Source organism: Microcaecilia unicolor, chromosome 5 (genome assembly GCF_901765095.1).
Source record: "Microcaecilia unicolor chromosome 5, aMicUni1.1, whole genome shotgun sequence".
Classification (NCBI taxonomy): Eukaryota; Metazoa; Chordata; class Amphibia; order Gymnophiona; family Siphonopidae; genus Microcaecilia; species Microcaecilia unicolor.
This window is the reverse complement of record NC_044035.1, coordinates 358,436,901-358,453,499: the sequence shown is the minus strand read 5'-3', so window position 1 is coordinate 358,453,499 and position 16,599 is coordinate 358,436,901. Positions and strand designations below refer to the sequence as shown.

Here is a 16,599-nt window from a genome sequence, read left to right as displayed (position 1 = left end):
TGCAGGCTCAATGTGGCTTACATAGTACCGTCAAGGCGTTTGCCCAGTCAGTTGATAGCAAATACAAGGTTGTATAGTGATCGAATGAGGTATATGTGGAGGGTCGGAAGGGATGAAGATTGTGTGTTGTCCAGTACAATCATTAGGCATTCTGTGTTTCTGGGTGAAGAGGATTACGTAAGATTGTTGGGGTAGGCCTTTTTGAAGAGGTTGGTTTTTAGTGATTTCCTGAAGTTCAGGTGGTCATGTATTGTTTTCACAGCTTTTGGGAGGCCATTCCATAGTTGTGCGCTTATGTAGGAGAAGCTGGATGCGTAGGTTGTTTTGTATTTCAGTCCTTTTCAATTTGGGTAGTGTAGGTTTAGGTATGATCTTAATGACCTGACTCTGTTTGTTATTGGTAGATCTATGAGGTCTATCATGCATCCTGGGACTACGCCATATATAATTTTGTGGACTAAAGTGCAGATTTTCTCGAAGGGGTTTGGCACTTTCGAAGCGTGTTTTGCTAAATATCAACCTGGCTGCTGTATTTTGGGCAGTCTGGAGTTTTTTTTGTTAGTTGTTCTTTGCATCCCGCTTAGATTCTGTTGCAATAATCTGCATGACTTAGTCCCCTTAGGTCATTAGTTCCTCAAATTTTGGAGTTTTTGCAGGATGGTTGGACAGGGGGCTTATTCTATCTGCTCTGAAAGTGCAGATTCCGGCCTTAGCATGCTTTTGACGTTTAGTGAAGGATAACTCTTTGGATTCTCATTTCATTGCGATGTGGTCCACTTTCTTAGAGGAGTGCATCTACTTCGGCCTCCTGCCAGGCCCTCGTTGCCTTCTTAGGATCTTAAACTAGTACTTAGGGCTCTGGTGTCTGCAGGCTTTGAGCCCTTGACAGTTCCCTGAGGGACCCCACCTTGAAGACAGTGTTTTTGGTGGCTATTGCTTCCACGTAGCGGATTTCGGAGTTAAACAGGCATTGTCTTATGGGGACCCTTTCCTCTTTTTTCTAAAGAAAAGGTGGTGGTGTGAGCGGTTCCTTTTTTAGCTCATTCACGTTTAATTCTTTTGAAGAAAGCTGGCTTGCATTCAGCTTCCCTTCTTTATTATGAAGGAGATAAGAAGAAACTTCTTTCTTCTTTTGATTATACAAGACCCCTGATGCAGGCACTGTGTGCCAAAACATGGCCTGTGTCGGGTCACTGATGCACATTATTATTATTTATTGCATTTGTATCCCACATTTCCCCATCTATTTGCAGGCTCAATGTGGCTTACATAGATTTGTTAACATTGTCATTTCAGGATATCAGATACAGTTAGTAATGTGTAACGATCAAGGAAGGGAACAGAGAAGAAGGAAGAGAGTGATTAGGGTAGTTATAGAAGGTGGGCTTCATGATTGAGTGGGTTGGTGAGGTGACTTAGTGAGGTTATAGGTTCTCATTGTAGGCCTTGTTGAAGAAGAATGTTTTCAGAGATTATTTCTACTTTTATCAATTAAAGGACATGTTCCGGTCTTGAAGGCTCGTGGTGCTTTTTGTTTTGGGTTGGATTTATTTTTCTTTTCTTTTGAGGACAATATATGGCAAATGAAATTGAAACTTACATATTGTAAAACGGATACAAGTAGCCACCAAGCTGCGGGTTTATTATTCAAGTGTGTTCCTGTTATTATATATTGCCCCTTTTTGTCTCCCTTGCTTCCTTCCAATGTTTCAGTGCTTTTTCCATGATTATACTCCTTATCGATACTTTAACTTTGACTCAAACGACTCACCACAATGTAATCCATAACCAAGTTGTAACAAATTGTATTTCCATGATTCATAATGTATTGTAAGCCACACTGAACCCCAAAAAGGTGGGAAAATGTGGGATACAAATGCAATAAATAAATAAATAAATATTCCTTTTCAAGATGCAGTGCTTGGATTTTATGCTTTTATGTCACCCTGTATTAAAAGGGAGTTCCAAAGACTGACCCTGATTAGTGGAAAGTGTCTTATATTGTGGACCTCTGTGCTAATTTCTTGTTGTGGAGAGTTCTTCTTACCTCTGTGACTTCCTGCTGGGAGGTGCTACATGACAGTTAGTACTTCCTATCTGTGCTGGTCTGGAGGGACACTGAAAGAAGAAATTAGATCTTGCCTGCTAATTTGCTTTCCTTTAGTCCCTCCAGACTGGCACAGAGCCCACCCAGATCAGCTGTGTGTTGCAGTGAGTGCCTTGGTAGTTGCTGCAACTTGTCTACTAATACCCTATTTCTATCAATAATAGAGTGCTGTTTCCCCCCTCTCTTTTTATTTCCCTCCCCTTGTCTTTTTCCTTCTATTCTTTTTAGTTTTACCTTTGTAAGTCACATAGATGTATTTTTATTGATGTTTAGGATAGCAAATTTTTAATAAGCCTGAAACTTGTTGACTCTGCTGCATATCAGACAAAGCAAGATTCAAATTAAAATAAGCAAAGAAGAAGAAAATAAAATGAGGCAGGTTCAGTCTGTTTCCACTTAGGAGTGGAACTTGTACTTGGCTGCACTTAGTTTCGATTGTAGCGATCACCTGTGGTGCTTGCGTTGGTGTCTTGGTCCAAGAACTGGCGAATCTGTGCCTGAGGGAATTCTGGCTTTAGGCAACGATTACAGTTTTGGCTGTTCGGTTACTGGCTCTCTGAGGGACTGCACAGCAGGCTTATAGCTGAACTCAGAAGTTAGTGGCTCTTGGTCTCCATCTACTGGTTGTAGTGCGTAACCCATCTTTGCTGGTCTAGAGGGACTAAAGGAAAGTAAATTAGCAGGTAAGATCTAACTTCTCCTTACTCCTTCAAAAATTACAGAGACTAGGGGAGGGGACACTCAATGAAATTACATGGTAATACTTTTAAAACAAATTGGAGAAAATATTTTGTCACACAATACATAGTTAAGGTTTGGAACTCATTGCCAGAAGATATTTATTTTATTTTGCTGCATTTGTATTTGTATCCCACATTTCCCCACCTATTTGCAGGCTCAATGTGGCAAGATATGGTAAAATAAGTTGGCATAGTTGGGTTTAAGTGAAGTTTGGACAAATTTCTGGAGGAAAAGTTCATAAGCCATTACAGTAGAGTCTCTGTTAACTGACCTTTGGTTATCCGACATTCTGGATTAACCAATGGTTGGCAATCCGGGCTCCACCTGCTCCTTCCCTCACTCCTAACCAAACCTCAGGGCATCACAGAAACTCCCCCCAAAGTTCCTACTACCCCGCCCACTCACCCACACAGCTGTATCCTCCCTGCTCCTGGACCCTCCCTCAAGTACCTCCCCACTCACCTGACTAAATAGGCTCCCTTCAGGTCTACCTTTGAAGCCCTGAGGGTCCAGCAGTGAAGCTGAGGCAGGAGGGATCCCTATCGCTTCTGCCCATGTGGACTTCACTTTCAAAATGGCTACCTCAAACTCTAGCAGCAGTCTCATGAGACTGCTGCCAGAGTTCATGGTAACCATTTTGAAAATGGGGTCCACATGGGCAGGATCAAATGGGGATCACTTCTGTTCTGACCTCACCGCTGGACCACCAGGGCTTCAAAGATAGACCTGAGGGGGTCTACTTTGGGTGGGCAGGGAGGCTGTGTTGTGTGGCTGGCAGTTGAGGGGGGGAGGAGAGGAGGGATGCAGTGAGAGCCCATAGTATCTAACTTTTCAGTTATCTGACAACCTATAGGTCCCAATTAAGTCAGATAACTGACAGTCTTTTTTTATTAAGGTAGAGCTGGGGAAGGTCACTGCTTATCCCTGGGGTCAGTAGTATAGAATCTTCCTACTTTATGGGATTCTGCCTGGTACTTTTGACTTGGATTGGCCACTGCTGGAAAAGGATGCTGGGCTAGATGGACCTGTAGTCTGAATCAGTATGGCTATTGTTATGTTCTTAGTTTCATGTTTTTAACGTATGAATTCACTTCTGTCAGATACTGTAAAAAATTGTTATTTTAAAGAACTATCTCTAGGAAATTAAAATTCTCAAATTCTTAAACCTTAAAGGGCAATTTTAAAAGCCATTTCTATTCATAAAATGGTGCCTTTTATGTGGAAATAGTTGTTTATAAAATTGCATTTCAAATACATGTTTTTTTCCCATACGCAACCTGTACATGAGTAACTTTACCTGGACTGAGCAGAGGCACACCTGGGGGTGGGGTTAGAGAGATTTGCATTTATATGCATGCTTTATTTTTAAAACAAATTGTGATAAAAGTATTTATAGATACGCTTGACACTTTATGCGCCATTCTATTATCTATATCAAGCTTAAGCTGAAGTTTGTAAGTAAATCCTGGAAGACTGTGCAGGTGTAAATGTAAGTGTAGAAATTCCCTGGAGTAATTTTCAAAATGGAGGCACGCATAGTAACATAGTAGATGACAGCAGAAAAAGACCTGCATGGTCCATCCAGTCTGCCAAACAAGACAAACTCATATGTGCTACTTTTTGTGTATACCCTACTTTGATTTGTGCCTCTCCTCTTCAGGGCACAGACCATATAAGTCTGCCTAGCACTATCCCCACCCCCCAACCACTTTTTGTGTATACCTTACCTTGATTTGTACCTGTCTTTTTCAGGGCACAGACCGTATAAGTCTGCCCAGCACTATCCCCGCCTCCCATCTACCAGCCCCACCTCCCACCACCGGCTCTGGCACAGACCGTACAAGTCTGCCCAGCACTATCCCCGCCTCCCAACCACCAGCCCCGCCTTCCAACCACCGGTTCTGGCACAGACCGTACAAGTCTGCCCAGCACTATCCCCGCCTCCCAACCACCAGCCCTGCCTCCCACCACCGGCTACATACTTCTGTTTTTTGAAAATGTGCTGGTATGGGCACAGGGAAAATGGCCTTCTTGTAACCAAGTACCTACTTAAAACCTCAGCTCCCATATCCAAGACTATGCGAAAGGGTGTTTGCTTTAAACGGGTTTAGTGTATTCTCTAAATTTCAGGAAGCATGCACATCTTTTTGTTCTGGTATTTTTTTCCTGATCCTTTGGGTTTCCAGCTCATTAAGAACAAGGGTCTGGATCTGGCACTATGAGTCAGTATATGCAGCCACCTGATCATTTCCCTCATCTCCACAAACTATGTTGTAGCTCAGTTATTGCAGTGCAGTCCTCAGCCAGGATCTGAAATCCTGCAGTTCTGGACCTGTAATCCAGAAAACAGGTGTTGTCATTGTACGCCAGGGACACTAGTCACCTGGGGAGAGTGAGGCCTAAACCAGGAATTGTACCGATTCCTTCACATTGCAGCATACAGTACTGCCACTAATTCGCTGACCTGGTCCTGATATGTGCCAGGGCCGCCGAGAGACTAGGCCAGGCCGGGCCCAGGGCAAGGCCACCCTGACTCCACCCCCCACGTCGCTACCGCCCCTGTTGCTCCCCCTGCCACTACCGCCCCCTGTCGCTCCTCCCGCTGCTGCAGTCCCCGGTCTCACTCGCCTGCCTCCACGGCTCCAGGCCCCCTGCATTCAAAGCGGCAGTCGCAGATCGCCTCTCTTCTTGCCTTCCCGCACTTTGAAGGGATCCTCAGGAGCTTAGCCTAGAATGGGTGGCAGAGCTGGTGGTTGGGAGGCGGGGCTAGTGCTGGGCAGACTTATATGGTCTGTGCCGGGGCTGGTGGTGGGAGGCAGGACTGGTAGTTGGGAGGCGGGGATAGTGCTGGGCAGACTTATAGGGTCTGTGCCAGAGCTGGTGGTTGGGAGGCGGGGTTGGTGGTTGGGAAGCGGGGATAGGGCTGGCCAGACTTATACGGTCTGTGCACTGAAGAGGACAGTACAAATAAAAAAGTAGCACATATGAATTTATCTTCTTGGGCAGACTGGATGGACCGTGCAGGTCTTTTTCTGCCGTCATCTACTATGTTTACTATGTCCCACCCTCGTCTGATGTAACTTCTGGTTTCCGCGAGGGCGGGACACAGGGAGGGAAGGCCCAAATGGAGGTGATCTGTGACTGCCACTTTGAATGCAGGGGGCCCGGAGCCGAGGAGGCAGGCAGGTGAGACGGGGGACTGCAACGCGGGCGGCCAGGTCCCCCCTTAGAGGCCCGGGCCCGGGGAATTTTGTCCCCCCTGCCCCCCCCCCCCCCTCGGCGGCCCTGATATGTGCCACTGTAATTGTTGTCTAGTTAAGTTTGAGGTTTAAAGCTGAGGAAGGGGCTTTCTTAGAAGAGATATTTCCTTTTCGGATTTAAAGAATTACTATCCCCCTTTGTTTGTGGAAGCTAATTGAGCCTGTCTTCCTGGCTGTTTTTCCTCTGTCTCCTGAAGCTCTGCCGCCACAGATTGCACTAATCTCCGAGAGACTGCAGGAAGTAACAGCAGGCCGAAAGGAGGATCATTCTGCTGCTTTTGCTTCACCAATCCAGATGGATGCCCAAACCACGGACTTGAAGGGGCAAGATAAAGAGGCAAGTGGGGGGCAGGAGCAGTTGGTAACGTAGTTAAGTGTTATTTGTTTTTGGGCACTTTGTAAGGCAAGCAGTTACTGGATTTAAAAATTAATTTTTAAGATTTAGTTACACCTTATTTATTTAAAATCACTGATAGCAGATGGTTTTATTCGTTTGGTGTCATAAAGAAACTTTATCTTGCAAACAGTAATTTTTGGTGTCTGTTGCAGGTGGTTGACCTGTTGCTGACTTTCTTTTGCCAAAGTATAATGGTTGCTTCTTGTTTGAACCCACCGGACAGGTAAAGACCATGCTTTGTGTTCTGCAGCTGAAGCGGCTCTGGCAGTCCCTGGACTTGAGCAGATGTGCATGGTTTGAAAAGGATGATGTCCTAGCTCTGCGTACTGGACACCTGCCTTTATTAGTCTCACTGGAGAAAAGGCGGCTGAGGGGTGATATGATAGAGGTTTACAAAATGGAGTGGAGGAGTGGCCTAGTGGTTAGGGTGGTGGACTTTGGTCCTGGGGAACTGAGGAACTGAGTTCGATTCCCAGCACAGGCAGTTCCTTGTGACTCTGGGCAAGTCACTTAACCCTCCATTGCCTGCCGCATTGAGCCTGCCATGAGTGGGAAAGCGTGGGGTACAAATGTAACAAAAAATAAAAATAATGAGTGGGGTAGAGCGGACAGATGTGAAGTGTTCGTTTACACTTTCTAACAATAATAGAACCAGGGGACACAAGATGAAATTAGAATGTGGTAGGTTTAAAACAAATCGGAGAAAGTTTTTCTTTACTCAGCGCGTAGTTAGACTCTGGAACTCATTGCCGGAGAAGGTAGTGACGGCAGCTGGCCTTGCTGAGTTCAAAGGGGGTCTGGACAGATTCCTGAAGGAAAAGTCCATGGATTGTTATTAAATTTTAGTTTTTTTTGCCAGGTTCTTGGGGCCTGGATTAGCTGCTGTCGGAGACAGAGTGCTGGGCTTGATGGACCTTTGGTCTTTTTCCAGCGTGGTGGTGCTTATGTACTTATGTACTAATGCTCGTTATTTCTCTGGGTGCTGCTTTTGTCTGTCTGGAGTTCCAGCCTCCTTTCCATTTATAGCTCTCCTCCAGCATTTCCCTTTCCTGCTATATTCATATCTGAACCTGGTGCTGCCCCCCTCCCCCACCCCCAGGTGCGAGAAGTGGAATAAAAATATAGATTGTTCTTGATATTTTGCACTGTTTTAATTGTTATTAAATCTTGAATTGTGTAAGAATTTTAAATATGTTCTAAACTGATCTGGGAAATCTTTTGGGTTTGATGAGGCAGGCTTTAAATGTAATAAACATAGTATAGTCCTATCAGATTTGCCCAGCATTATGCCGAGTCTCTTACCTGTCAGTGTAGGGGATGACTCCATCTCATACTTTGGCAGTCGCCTGCAGTTATTGGCTTTATCCCCTTACAGAACTGAAGTTTTAAAACCTAGGGTTTATTTTGATGTGAAAGCTGGGAAATACCAAGTCTGATTGAACAGACTTATTGGGTGTTTATGGGGCAAATTTCAAACTGCCTGTGTAGCTGCAGAGTTCATACCATACATTGAAACTGTTCTCTTTGTAGTGATTTTCAAAGTGGGCACCTACTTTCACTTTGAAAATTGCCAAAAGGAAAAGTTACTTATACATATCTGCACCTCTGTTTTTCTGAGTAAAAAAAAAAAATTTGAAAATACAGAAATGTGTGACTAGTTGCAATCTCCACCACCAGAACGCCTCCAAGAAATGCAAGTAAAAATAGATACATTGCCAACTACCTGCACATTTATGTATTTATGCCTGTTTTGTACTGCCTAAGACTTTCGCATCAATACAAGGTAAACAATTTTCAAAGATCCTATTTCCACTGGTAAAATGCTGGTTTTCTTTCGTTTGTTTGTTAAATTGCCCTCAATGTTTGGATTCTTTCTTGTTCTCACTGCAGGCAGGGTACTTGGCCATCTCTTTTTGTGAAGATGCTGTGTGGGCATCCATGGGTCATAGCAGCAGTATTGATAAGGCTCCTTCAGCTTATCTGCAATCAGGTGAAACTTTCTAGTTAAAGGAATCTGTGGGGTCTGTCTCCTGAGTTTGGGGGGTAGAGGCAGGGCTGAGATCCAGCTCTGCCTGCTGAAGTAATTTTCTCTGACTACAGGGAACATTTTAGATTCCCCCCTCCCCCTTTCCCTGCACATGCTGCCATGAGTGGGAAAGCGCGGGGTACAAGTGTAACAAAAAAAAAACAAAAAACAAATATACAGACTTCTGCTTGTGTCTGGGTTACAGGCTTCCCTTCTGAGTGATGTGCATGTTGTTGGACTGGCTGCTTTTGTGATTCACTTAAATGAATGCAGAACCCTCATCCCAAGACTGGAGACTGCAGCCTATAGCTGTTCTCTCAGTGAATACTGGAACCACTTGCTGAAGTGCAGAACGGGAAAATCGCTGGCTTTCTGCCTGAGGTGAGCTTGCTGCATGAAATCATTCTGAGTTCTTTTACACTTCTGTATATCCGGGGTCTAGAAATAAGAAACTTATTTTCATTGTTTAATTTAAAAATGTATAACTTGCTTCCTGAGTGCTCTTACCAGACCAGTCCAAGACTTGTGGGTTATGTCTATTAGCCAGCAAATAGAGACAGAGATTGAAGGTGCTACTGTCTGGTATCCAGGGCATGATTCCTCTTTAAGCTTGGAAGAGACAGATACTCAACGTTTCAACTGCAGATTAACAACGCTTCCACTGCTTCTGCTGATAGGCCTATTACCAAAATTGTGACAGGCCCTTCGGTGTGAGCTGTTGCCGTCAGAGCAGGAGTCAAAGGCTCTCTGCAAAGAGCAACTGTATGCGGCTTAAACTGGGTGGAGGAAATGCTGAGCTCATTTGAGGGAGTTCAGCAGCAATCATGGGAGGTCTTGAATCAGCCTCAGAACTTGATGTGAAGATTACCGGTTCAGGTTTGCCTATTCCACAATTTATGGTAAAACATTCTACTCTTTTTACTCTAGATGTTGTTTGGGAAACTTTGATAGAATCGGGGGAAAGCATTAGTACCCCAGATTAAAGGTTTCTCTCTAGAGATTCAGCATTTGAAAGTAAAGTTTTGGAGTTTTCTCAGTATCAAAAGAGAGAAACTTGAAAAGGAGTATCAGTTTAGCTGGCACAAGCTACTTTAATTAAAGAGTAATAAGGAGTAAGTATGGAGTAATATTTATTTATTAGGATTTATCTACCGCCTTTTTGAAGGAATTCACTCAAGGCGGTGTACAGTAAGAATAGATCAAGCATGAGCAATAGGCAATTACAGCAGTAAAAATATACAAATAACAGTACAAAGTATGGCATGGTATACTACTTACAATGTCAACACAATACATAATAGAAGATATTAATTGATAATTGGTGAAGAGTAAAGCAAAGATGTAACATATAGATGGGTAAGAAAGTAGGAGCAGTTAGAAAGTAAGGCGATTGATTTAAAGAAAGTTGCACATGAGGTCACAGAAATGGTTAAATGTTATCTCAGCTAGGATAGGAGTGGTTCTCCGAGGACAAGCAGGCTGCTTGTTCTCACTGATGGGTGACGTCCACGGCAGCCCCTCCAATCGGAAACTTCACTAGCAAAGTCCTTTGCTAGCCCTCGCGCGCCCGCGCGCACCGCGCATGCGCGGCCGTCTTCCCGCCCGAAACCGGCTCGAGCCGGCCAGTCTTCTTTTGTCCGCACTCGGTACGGTCGTGTTTTCGCCGTGTCGAGCCCCGGAAAGTCGACCTCGCGCGTCCAATTTGTTTGAACGTGTTCTTTTCCTTCGAGAACCGCCCTCAGAACTGCAGTCTGTGTTCCCTGCTTCAAAGGCGGACTCAGGTAGCGAGACTAGCCCAGTGGAACGTGTTGTTCTCGGGCTCTTCGTCGGCATCGGCACCGGGATCTTCGAGTGCATCGACGTCGTCAGCGTCCAGACCATCTTTCTCGGCCGCCCCTGCATCGAGTGCATCGAGGCATCGGGCCTCTGCATCGGCGCCGAGACATCGGATAGCTGCATCGACGTCGGTGGTACCAGGACCTCGTCTGCTGATGTCGTCGGACGGTGGTGCATCGGGTGGAGTGCAGGTGAGGGCTGTCCATTCCCCTGCTGGTGGCGGTGAGCCCTCGGGTGGGTCTCCGCCTACCCTGAGGGCTCCTGCGGTACAGCCCCCCCGAGATCGACCTTCTTCAGTCTCGGCCCCGAGGAAGCGACGGGTGGATTCGACGTCCTCCTCGTCGGTGCCGGGGAGCTCCGGTGACATGCTTCGGAAGAAATCGAAGAAGCATCGACACCGGTCTCCTCCCCGTGTCGGCACCGAGAGCTCTGGGTCGCCGAGGGATTCGGCACCCAGCAGGCATCGGCACCGAGAGGACCGCTCACCCTCTGTTCAGGAGGTGTCGATGCGCTCCGCTCTGGACAGCCCGGAACAGCCTCCACGCCCGGAACAGGTACTGACGTCGACGCCTGCATCGACCTCTCAGCCTTTCTCTACAGCCGCTCTGAACGAGAGCCTCCGGGCCGTTCTCCCAGAGATTCTGGGAGAGCTGTTGCGCCCTACCCCTCCGGTACCGGCGGTGCTTGCGCCACCGGTACCGTCGAGCGTGGCGCCGGCTGGCCCATCGCCCAGGTTGAGGTCCCCGACGTCGGTACCGCGTGCGGTACCGACCGCGGCCACCTCCCAGGAAGGCTCCCCGACTACGTCGGCGGAGGGAGCTTCGCCGATGCGGGCGAGGGAGTCTACCTCTCGACGCCCCCATCGTGGACAGGGTTCCACGGAGTCGAGCAGGGCGAGGTTGCAGACACAGGTCCGTGAACTTGTGTCTGACACCGAGGGTGAGGCCTCGTGGGAGGAAGAGGAAGATCCCAGATATTTCTCTGACGAGGAGTCTGGGGGTCTTCCGTCTGATCCCACTCCCTCTCCTGAGAGACAGCTTTCTCCTCCCGAGAGTCTGTCTTTTGCCTCCTTTGTCCGGGAGATGTCTACGGCCATCCCCTTCCCGGTGGTTGTGGAGGACGAGCCCAGGGCTGAAATGTTCGAGCTCCTGGACTATCCTTCTCCACCTAAGGAAGCGTCCACTGTTCCCTTGCACCATGTCCTGAAGAAGACATTGCTTGCGAACTGGACCAAACCATTAACTAATCCCCACATTCCCAAGAAGATCGAGTCCCAGTACCGGATCCATGGGGACCCAGAGCTGATGCGCACTCAGTTGCCTCATGACTCTGGAGTTGTGGATTTGGCCCTAAAGAAGGCTAAGAGTTCTAGGGAACATGCTTCGGCGCCCCCGGGCAAGGACGCTAGAACCTTAGACTCCTTTGGGAGGAAGGCCTACCATTCCTCTATGCTCGTGTCCAAGATCCAGTCTTACCAGCTCTACACGAGCATACACATGCGGAATAATGTGCGGCAGTTGGCGGGCTTGGTTGATGCTCTTCCCCCTGAGCAAGCCAAGCTTTTTCAGGAGGTGGTCAGGCAGCTGAAGGCGTGCAGAAAATTCCTGGCCAGAGGAGTTTATGACACTTTTGATGTTGCGTCCAGGGCCGCTGCTCAAGGTGTGGTGATGCGCAGGCTCTCATGGCTGCGTGCCGCCGACCTGGAGAATAGAGTCCAGCAGCGGATTACGGACTTGCCTTGCCGGGCGGATAACATTTTTGGCGAAAAAGTCGAGCAGGTGGTAGAGTCTCTCCACCAGCGGGACACCGCATTCGACAAGTTCGCCCGCCGGCAGCCTTCAGCTTCTACCTCTACAGGTAGACGATTTTTCGGGGGAAGGAAGACTGTTCCCTATACTTCTGGCAAGCGTAGGTACAATCCTCCTTCCCGACAGCCTGCGGCCCAGGCTAAGCCCCAGCGCGCTCGCTCTCGTCAGCAGCGTGCGAATCAGCAAGGCCCCGCGGCTCCCCAGCAAAAGCAAGGGGCGAGCTTTTGACTGGCTCCAGCAGAGCATAGCCGACATCCAAGTGTCAGTGCCGGGCGACCTGCCTGTCGGAGGGAGGTTGAAAGCTTTTCACCAAAGGTGGCCTCTTATAACCTCCGATCAGTGGGTTCTCCAAATAGTCCGGCAAGGATACACCCTCAATTTGGCCTCTCAACCTCCAAATTGTCCACCGGGAGCTCAGTCCTACAGCTTCCAGCACAAGCAGGTACTTGCAGAGGAACTCTCCGCCCTTCTCAGCGCCAATGCGGTCGAGCCCGTGCCATCCGGGCAAGAAGGGCTGGGATTCTATTCCAGGTACTTCCTTGTGGAAAAGAAAACAGGGGGGATGCGTCCCATCCTAGACCTAAGGGCCCTGAACAAATATCTCGTAAAAGAAAAGTTCAGGATGCTTTCCCTGGGCACCCTTCTCCCCATGATTCAGCAAAACGATTGGCTATGCTCTCTGGACTTGAAGGATGCCTACACACACATCCCGATACTGCCAGCTCACAGACAGTATCTGCGATTTCAGCTGGGCGCACGCCACTTCCAGTACTGTGTGCTACCCTTTGGGCTCGCCTCTGCGCCCAGGGTGTTCACAAAGTGCCTAGCTGTGGTAGCAGCGGCGCTTCGCAGGCTGGGGGTGCACGTGTTCCCATATCTCGACGATTGGCTGGTGAAGAACACATCCGAGGCAGGAGCCCTGCAGTCCATGCAGATGACTATTCGCCTCCTGGAGCTACTGGGGTTTGTGATAAATTACCCAAAGTCCCATCTTCTCCCAGTGCAGAAACTCGAATTCATCGGAGCCCTGCTGGATTCTCGGACGGCTCGCGCCTATCTCCCAGAGGCGAGGGCCAACAACTTGTTGTCCCTCGTCTCGCGGGTGCGAGCGTCCCAGCAGATCACAGCTCGGCAGATGTTGAGATTGCTGGGCCACATGGCTTCCACAGTTCATGTGACTCCCATGGCCCGCCTTCACATGAGATCTGCTCAATGGACCCTAGCCTCCCAGTGGTATCAGGCCGCCGGGGGTCTAGAAGACGTGATCCACCTGTCCACGAGACTTCTCGAATCCCTCTATTGGTGGACGATTTGCTCCAATTTGACTCTGGGACGTCCCTTCCAAATTCCTCAGCCTCAAAAAGTGCTGACCACGGATGCGTCTCTCCTGGGATGGGGAGCTCATGTCGATGGGCTTCACACCCAAGGAAGGTGGTCCCTCCAAGAAAGCGATCTACAGATCAATCTTCTGGAGTTGCGAGCGATCTGGAACGCTCTGAAGGCTTTCAGAGATCGGCTGTCCCACCAAATTATCCAAATTCAGACAGACAATCAGGTTGCCATGTACTATGTCAACAAGCAGGGGGGCACCGGATCTCGCCCCCTGTGTCAGGAAGCCGTCAGCATGTGGCTTTGGGCTCGCCGTCAAGGCATGGTGCTCCAAGCCACATATCTGGCAGGCGTAAACAACAGTCTGGCCGACAGGTTGAGCAGGATTATGCAACCTCACGAGTGGTCGCTCAATTCCCGTGTGGTGCGACAGATCTTCCAGGCGTGGGGCACCCCCCTGGTGGATCTCTTCGCATCTCAGGTGAACCACAAGGTCCCTCAGTTCTGTTCCAGGCTTCAGGCCCACGGCAGACTGGCGTCGGATGCCTTCCTCCTGGATTGGGGGGAAGGTCTGCTGTATGCTTATCCTCCCATTCCTCTGGTGGGGAAGACTTTGTTGAAACTCAAGCAAGACCGAGGCACCATGATTCTGATTGCTCCCTTTTGGCCGCGTCAGATCTGGTTCCCTCTTCTTCTGGAGTTATCCTCCGAAGAACCGTGGAGATTGGAGTGTTTTCCGACCCTCATCACGCAGGACGAAGGGGCTCTTCTGCATCCCAACCTCCAGTCCCTGGCTCTCACGGCCTGGATGTTGAGGGCGTAGACTTTGCCTCTCTGGGTCTGCCAGAGGGTGTCTCCCGCATCTTGCTTGCTTCCAGGAAAGACTCCACAAAGAGAAGTTACTTCTTTCATTGGAGGAGGTTTGCCGTCTGGTGTGACAGCAAGGCCCTAGATCCTCGCTCTTGTCCTACACAGACCCTGCTTGAATACCTTCTCCACTTGTCTGAGTCTGGTCTGAAGACCAACTCCGTAAGGGTTCACCTTAGTGCAATCAGTGCATACCATTACCAAGTGGAAGGTAAGCCGATCTCAGGACAGCCTTTAGTTGTTCGCTTCATGAGAGGTTTGCTTTTGTCAAAGCCCCCTGTCAAGCCTCCTACAGTGTCATGGGATCTCAATGTCGTTCTCACCCAGCTGATGAAACCTCCTTTCGAGCCACTGAATTCCTGCCATCCGAAGTACTTGACCTGGAAGGTCATTTTCTTGGTGGCAGTTACCTCGGCTCGTAGAGTCAGTGAGCTTCAGGCCCTGGTAGCCCAGGCCCCTTACACCAAATTTCATCACAACAGAGTAGTCCTCCGCACTCACCCTAAGTTTCTGCCAAAGGTTGTGTCGGAGTTCCATCTGAACCAGTCAATTGTCTTGCCAACATTCTTTCCCCGTCCTCATTCCTGCCCTGCTGAACGTCAGCTGCACACATTGGACTGCAAGAGAGCATTGGCCTTCTATCTGGAGCGGACACAGCCCCACAGACAGTCCGCCCAATTGTTTGTTTCTTTTGATCCCAACAAGAGGGGAGTGGCTGTAGGGAAACGCACCATATCCAATTGGCTAGCAGATTGCATTTCCTTCACTTACGCCCAGGCTGGGCTGGCTCTTGAGGGTCATGTCACGGCTCATAATGTTAGAGCCATGGCAGCGTCGGTAGCCCACTTGAAGTCAGCCACCATGGAGGAAATTTGCAAAGCTGCGACGTGGTCATCTGTCCACACATTCACATCTCATTACTGCCTGCAGCAGGATACCCGACGTGACAGTCGGTTCGGGCAGTCAGTTCTTCAGAACCTGTTTGGGCTTTAGGATCCAACTCCACCCCCCGAGGGCCCTGTTTGTTCTGTTCCAGGCTACACTCTCAGTTAGTTGGTAAATTTTTTAGGTCAATCTCAGTTATGTCCTCGCCGTTGCGAGGCCCAATTGACCAATGTTGTTGTTTTGAGTGAGCCTGGGGGCTAGGGATACCCCATCAGTGAGAACAAGCAGCCTGCTTGTCCTCGGAGAAAGCGAATGCTACATACCTGTAGAAGGTATTCTCCGAGGACAGCAGGCTGATTGTTCTCACAAACCCGCCCGCCTCCCCTTTGGAGTTGTGTCTTCCCTTGAAGTGTATTGTCTTGCTACATACTGGACTGGCCGGCTCGAGCCGGTTTCGGGCGGGAAGACGGCCGCGCATGCGCGGTGCGCGCGGGCGCGCGAGGGCTAGCAAAGGACTTTGCTAGTGAAGTTTCCGATTGGAGGGGCTGCCGTGGACGTCACCCATCAGTGAGAACAATCAGCCTGCTGTCCTCGGAGAATACCTTCTACAGGTATGTAGCATTCGCTATAAGCATGTCCTGCTGCAGTATATGCAGCCTGAGTCACTCCTTGAGTGTGTGAGTGAGGCTAGAGAGTCGGTTACTTCTTCCAGTAAAGGCCTGGTTGAAGAGCCAAGCTTTCACCTGCTTCCTGAAGTACAGATAGTCTTGTGTTAAGCGCAGCCTTTCAGGCAGTGCATTCCAGAGTGTGGCAGCTACTCCGGAGAAGGCTCGCTTGCGGGTATCACATCGTGTAGTGTCTTTTGGAGAGGGTGTAGTTAGTGAAAGTCCTTGGGAGGACCTTAGTGTCCTTGGCGGTGTGCGGAGGATCATCCTATTCTTCAGATACTCGGGGCCATTTCCTTTAAGGGCCTTGAAGATCAGACATATAGTTTTAAATTTAACCCTGTATTGTACTGGTAGCCAATGAAGTTTTTGCAAAAATGGTGTGATGTGGTCACGTCGCTTGCAACCTTCTATGAGTCTTGCTGCTACATTCTGAATCAACTGGAGCTGGTGCAGGCCCTTTGTAGTCAGACCATTGTATAGTGCATTGCAGTAATCCAGTCTTGAAGTTACCATGGCATGCACAACTGGGATAAGATTTACCTTCTTGATGTAAGGAGAGAGGCAGCTAGTTAAAAGCATTATTCTTCTTAAAAATTCCTTATAAATGTATAATTTAAATTCAGTCAGTGTGCTGTATTTTCTCTGATCCAGTGCATCTGACTAGCTTCCTGGTTA

At 48.6% G+C, this 16,599-nt stretch overlaps 1 protein-coding gene across 1 annotated transcript in view; it reads left to right on the top strand.

The window, feature by feature from the left end:
* LOC115471372 (Fanconi anemia group A protein-like) overlaps positions 1-16,599 on the top strand; it is a 138,234-nt gene that overhangs the window by 61,204 nt on the left and 60,431 nt on the right. Inside the window, exons 23-26 of the mRNA XM_030205070.1 lie at positions 6,306-6,445; positions 6,658-6,728; positions 8,396-8,495; positions 8,737-8,912. Of these exons, the coding sequence (XP_030060930.1) occupies positions 6,306-6,445; positions 6,658-6,728; positions 8,396-8,495; positions 8,737-8,912 (487 nt within the window). The remainder of the gene's footprint in view (positions 1-6,305; positions 6,446-6,657; positions 6,729-8,395; positions 8,496-8,736; positions 8,913-16,599) is intronic.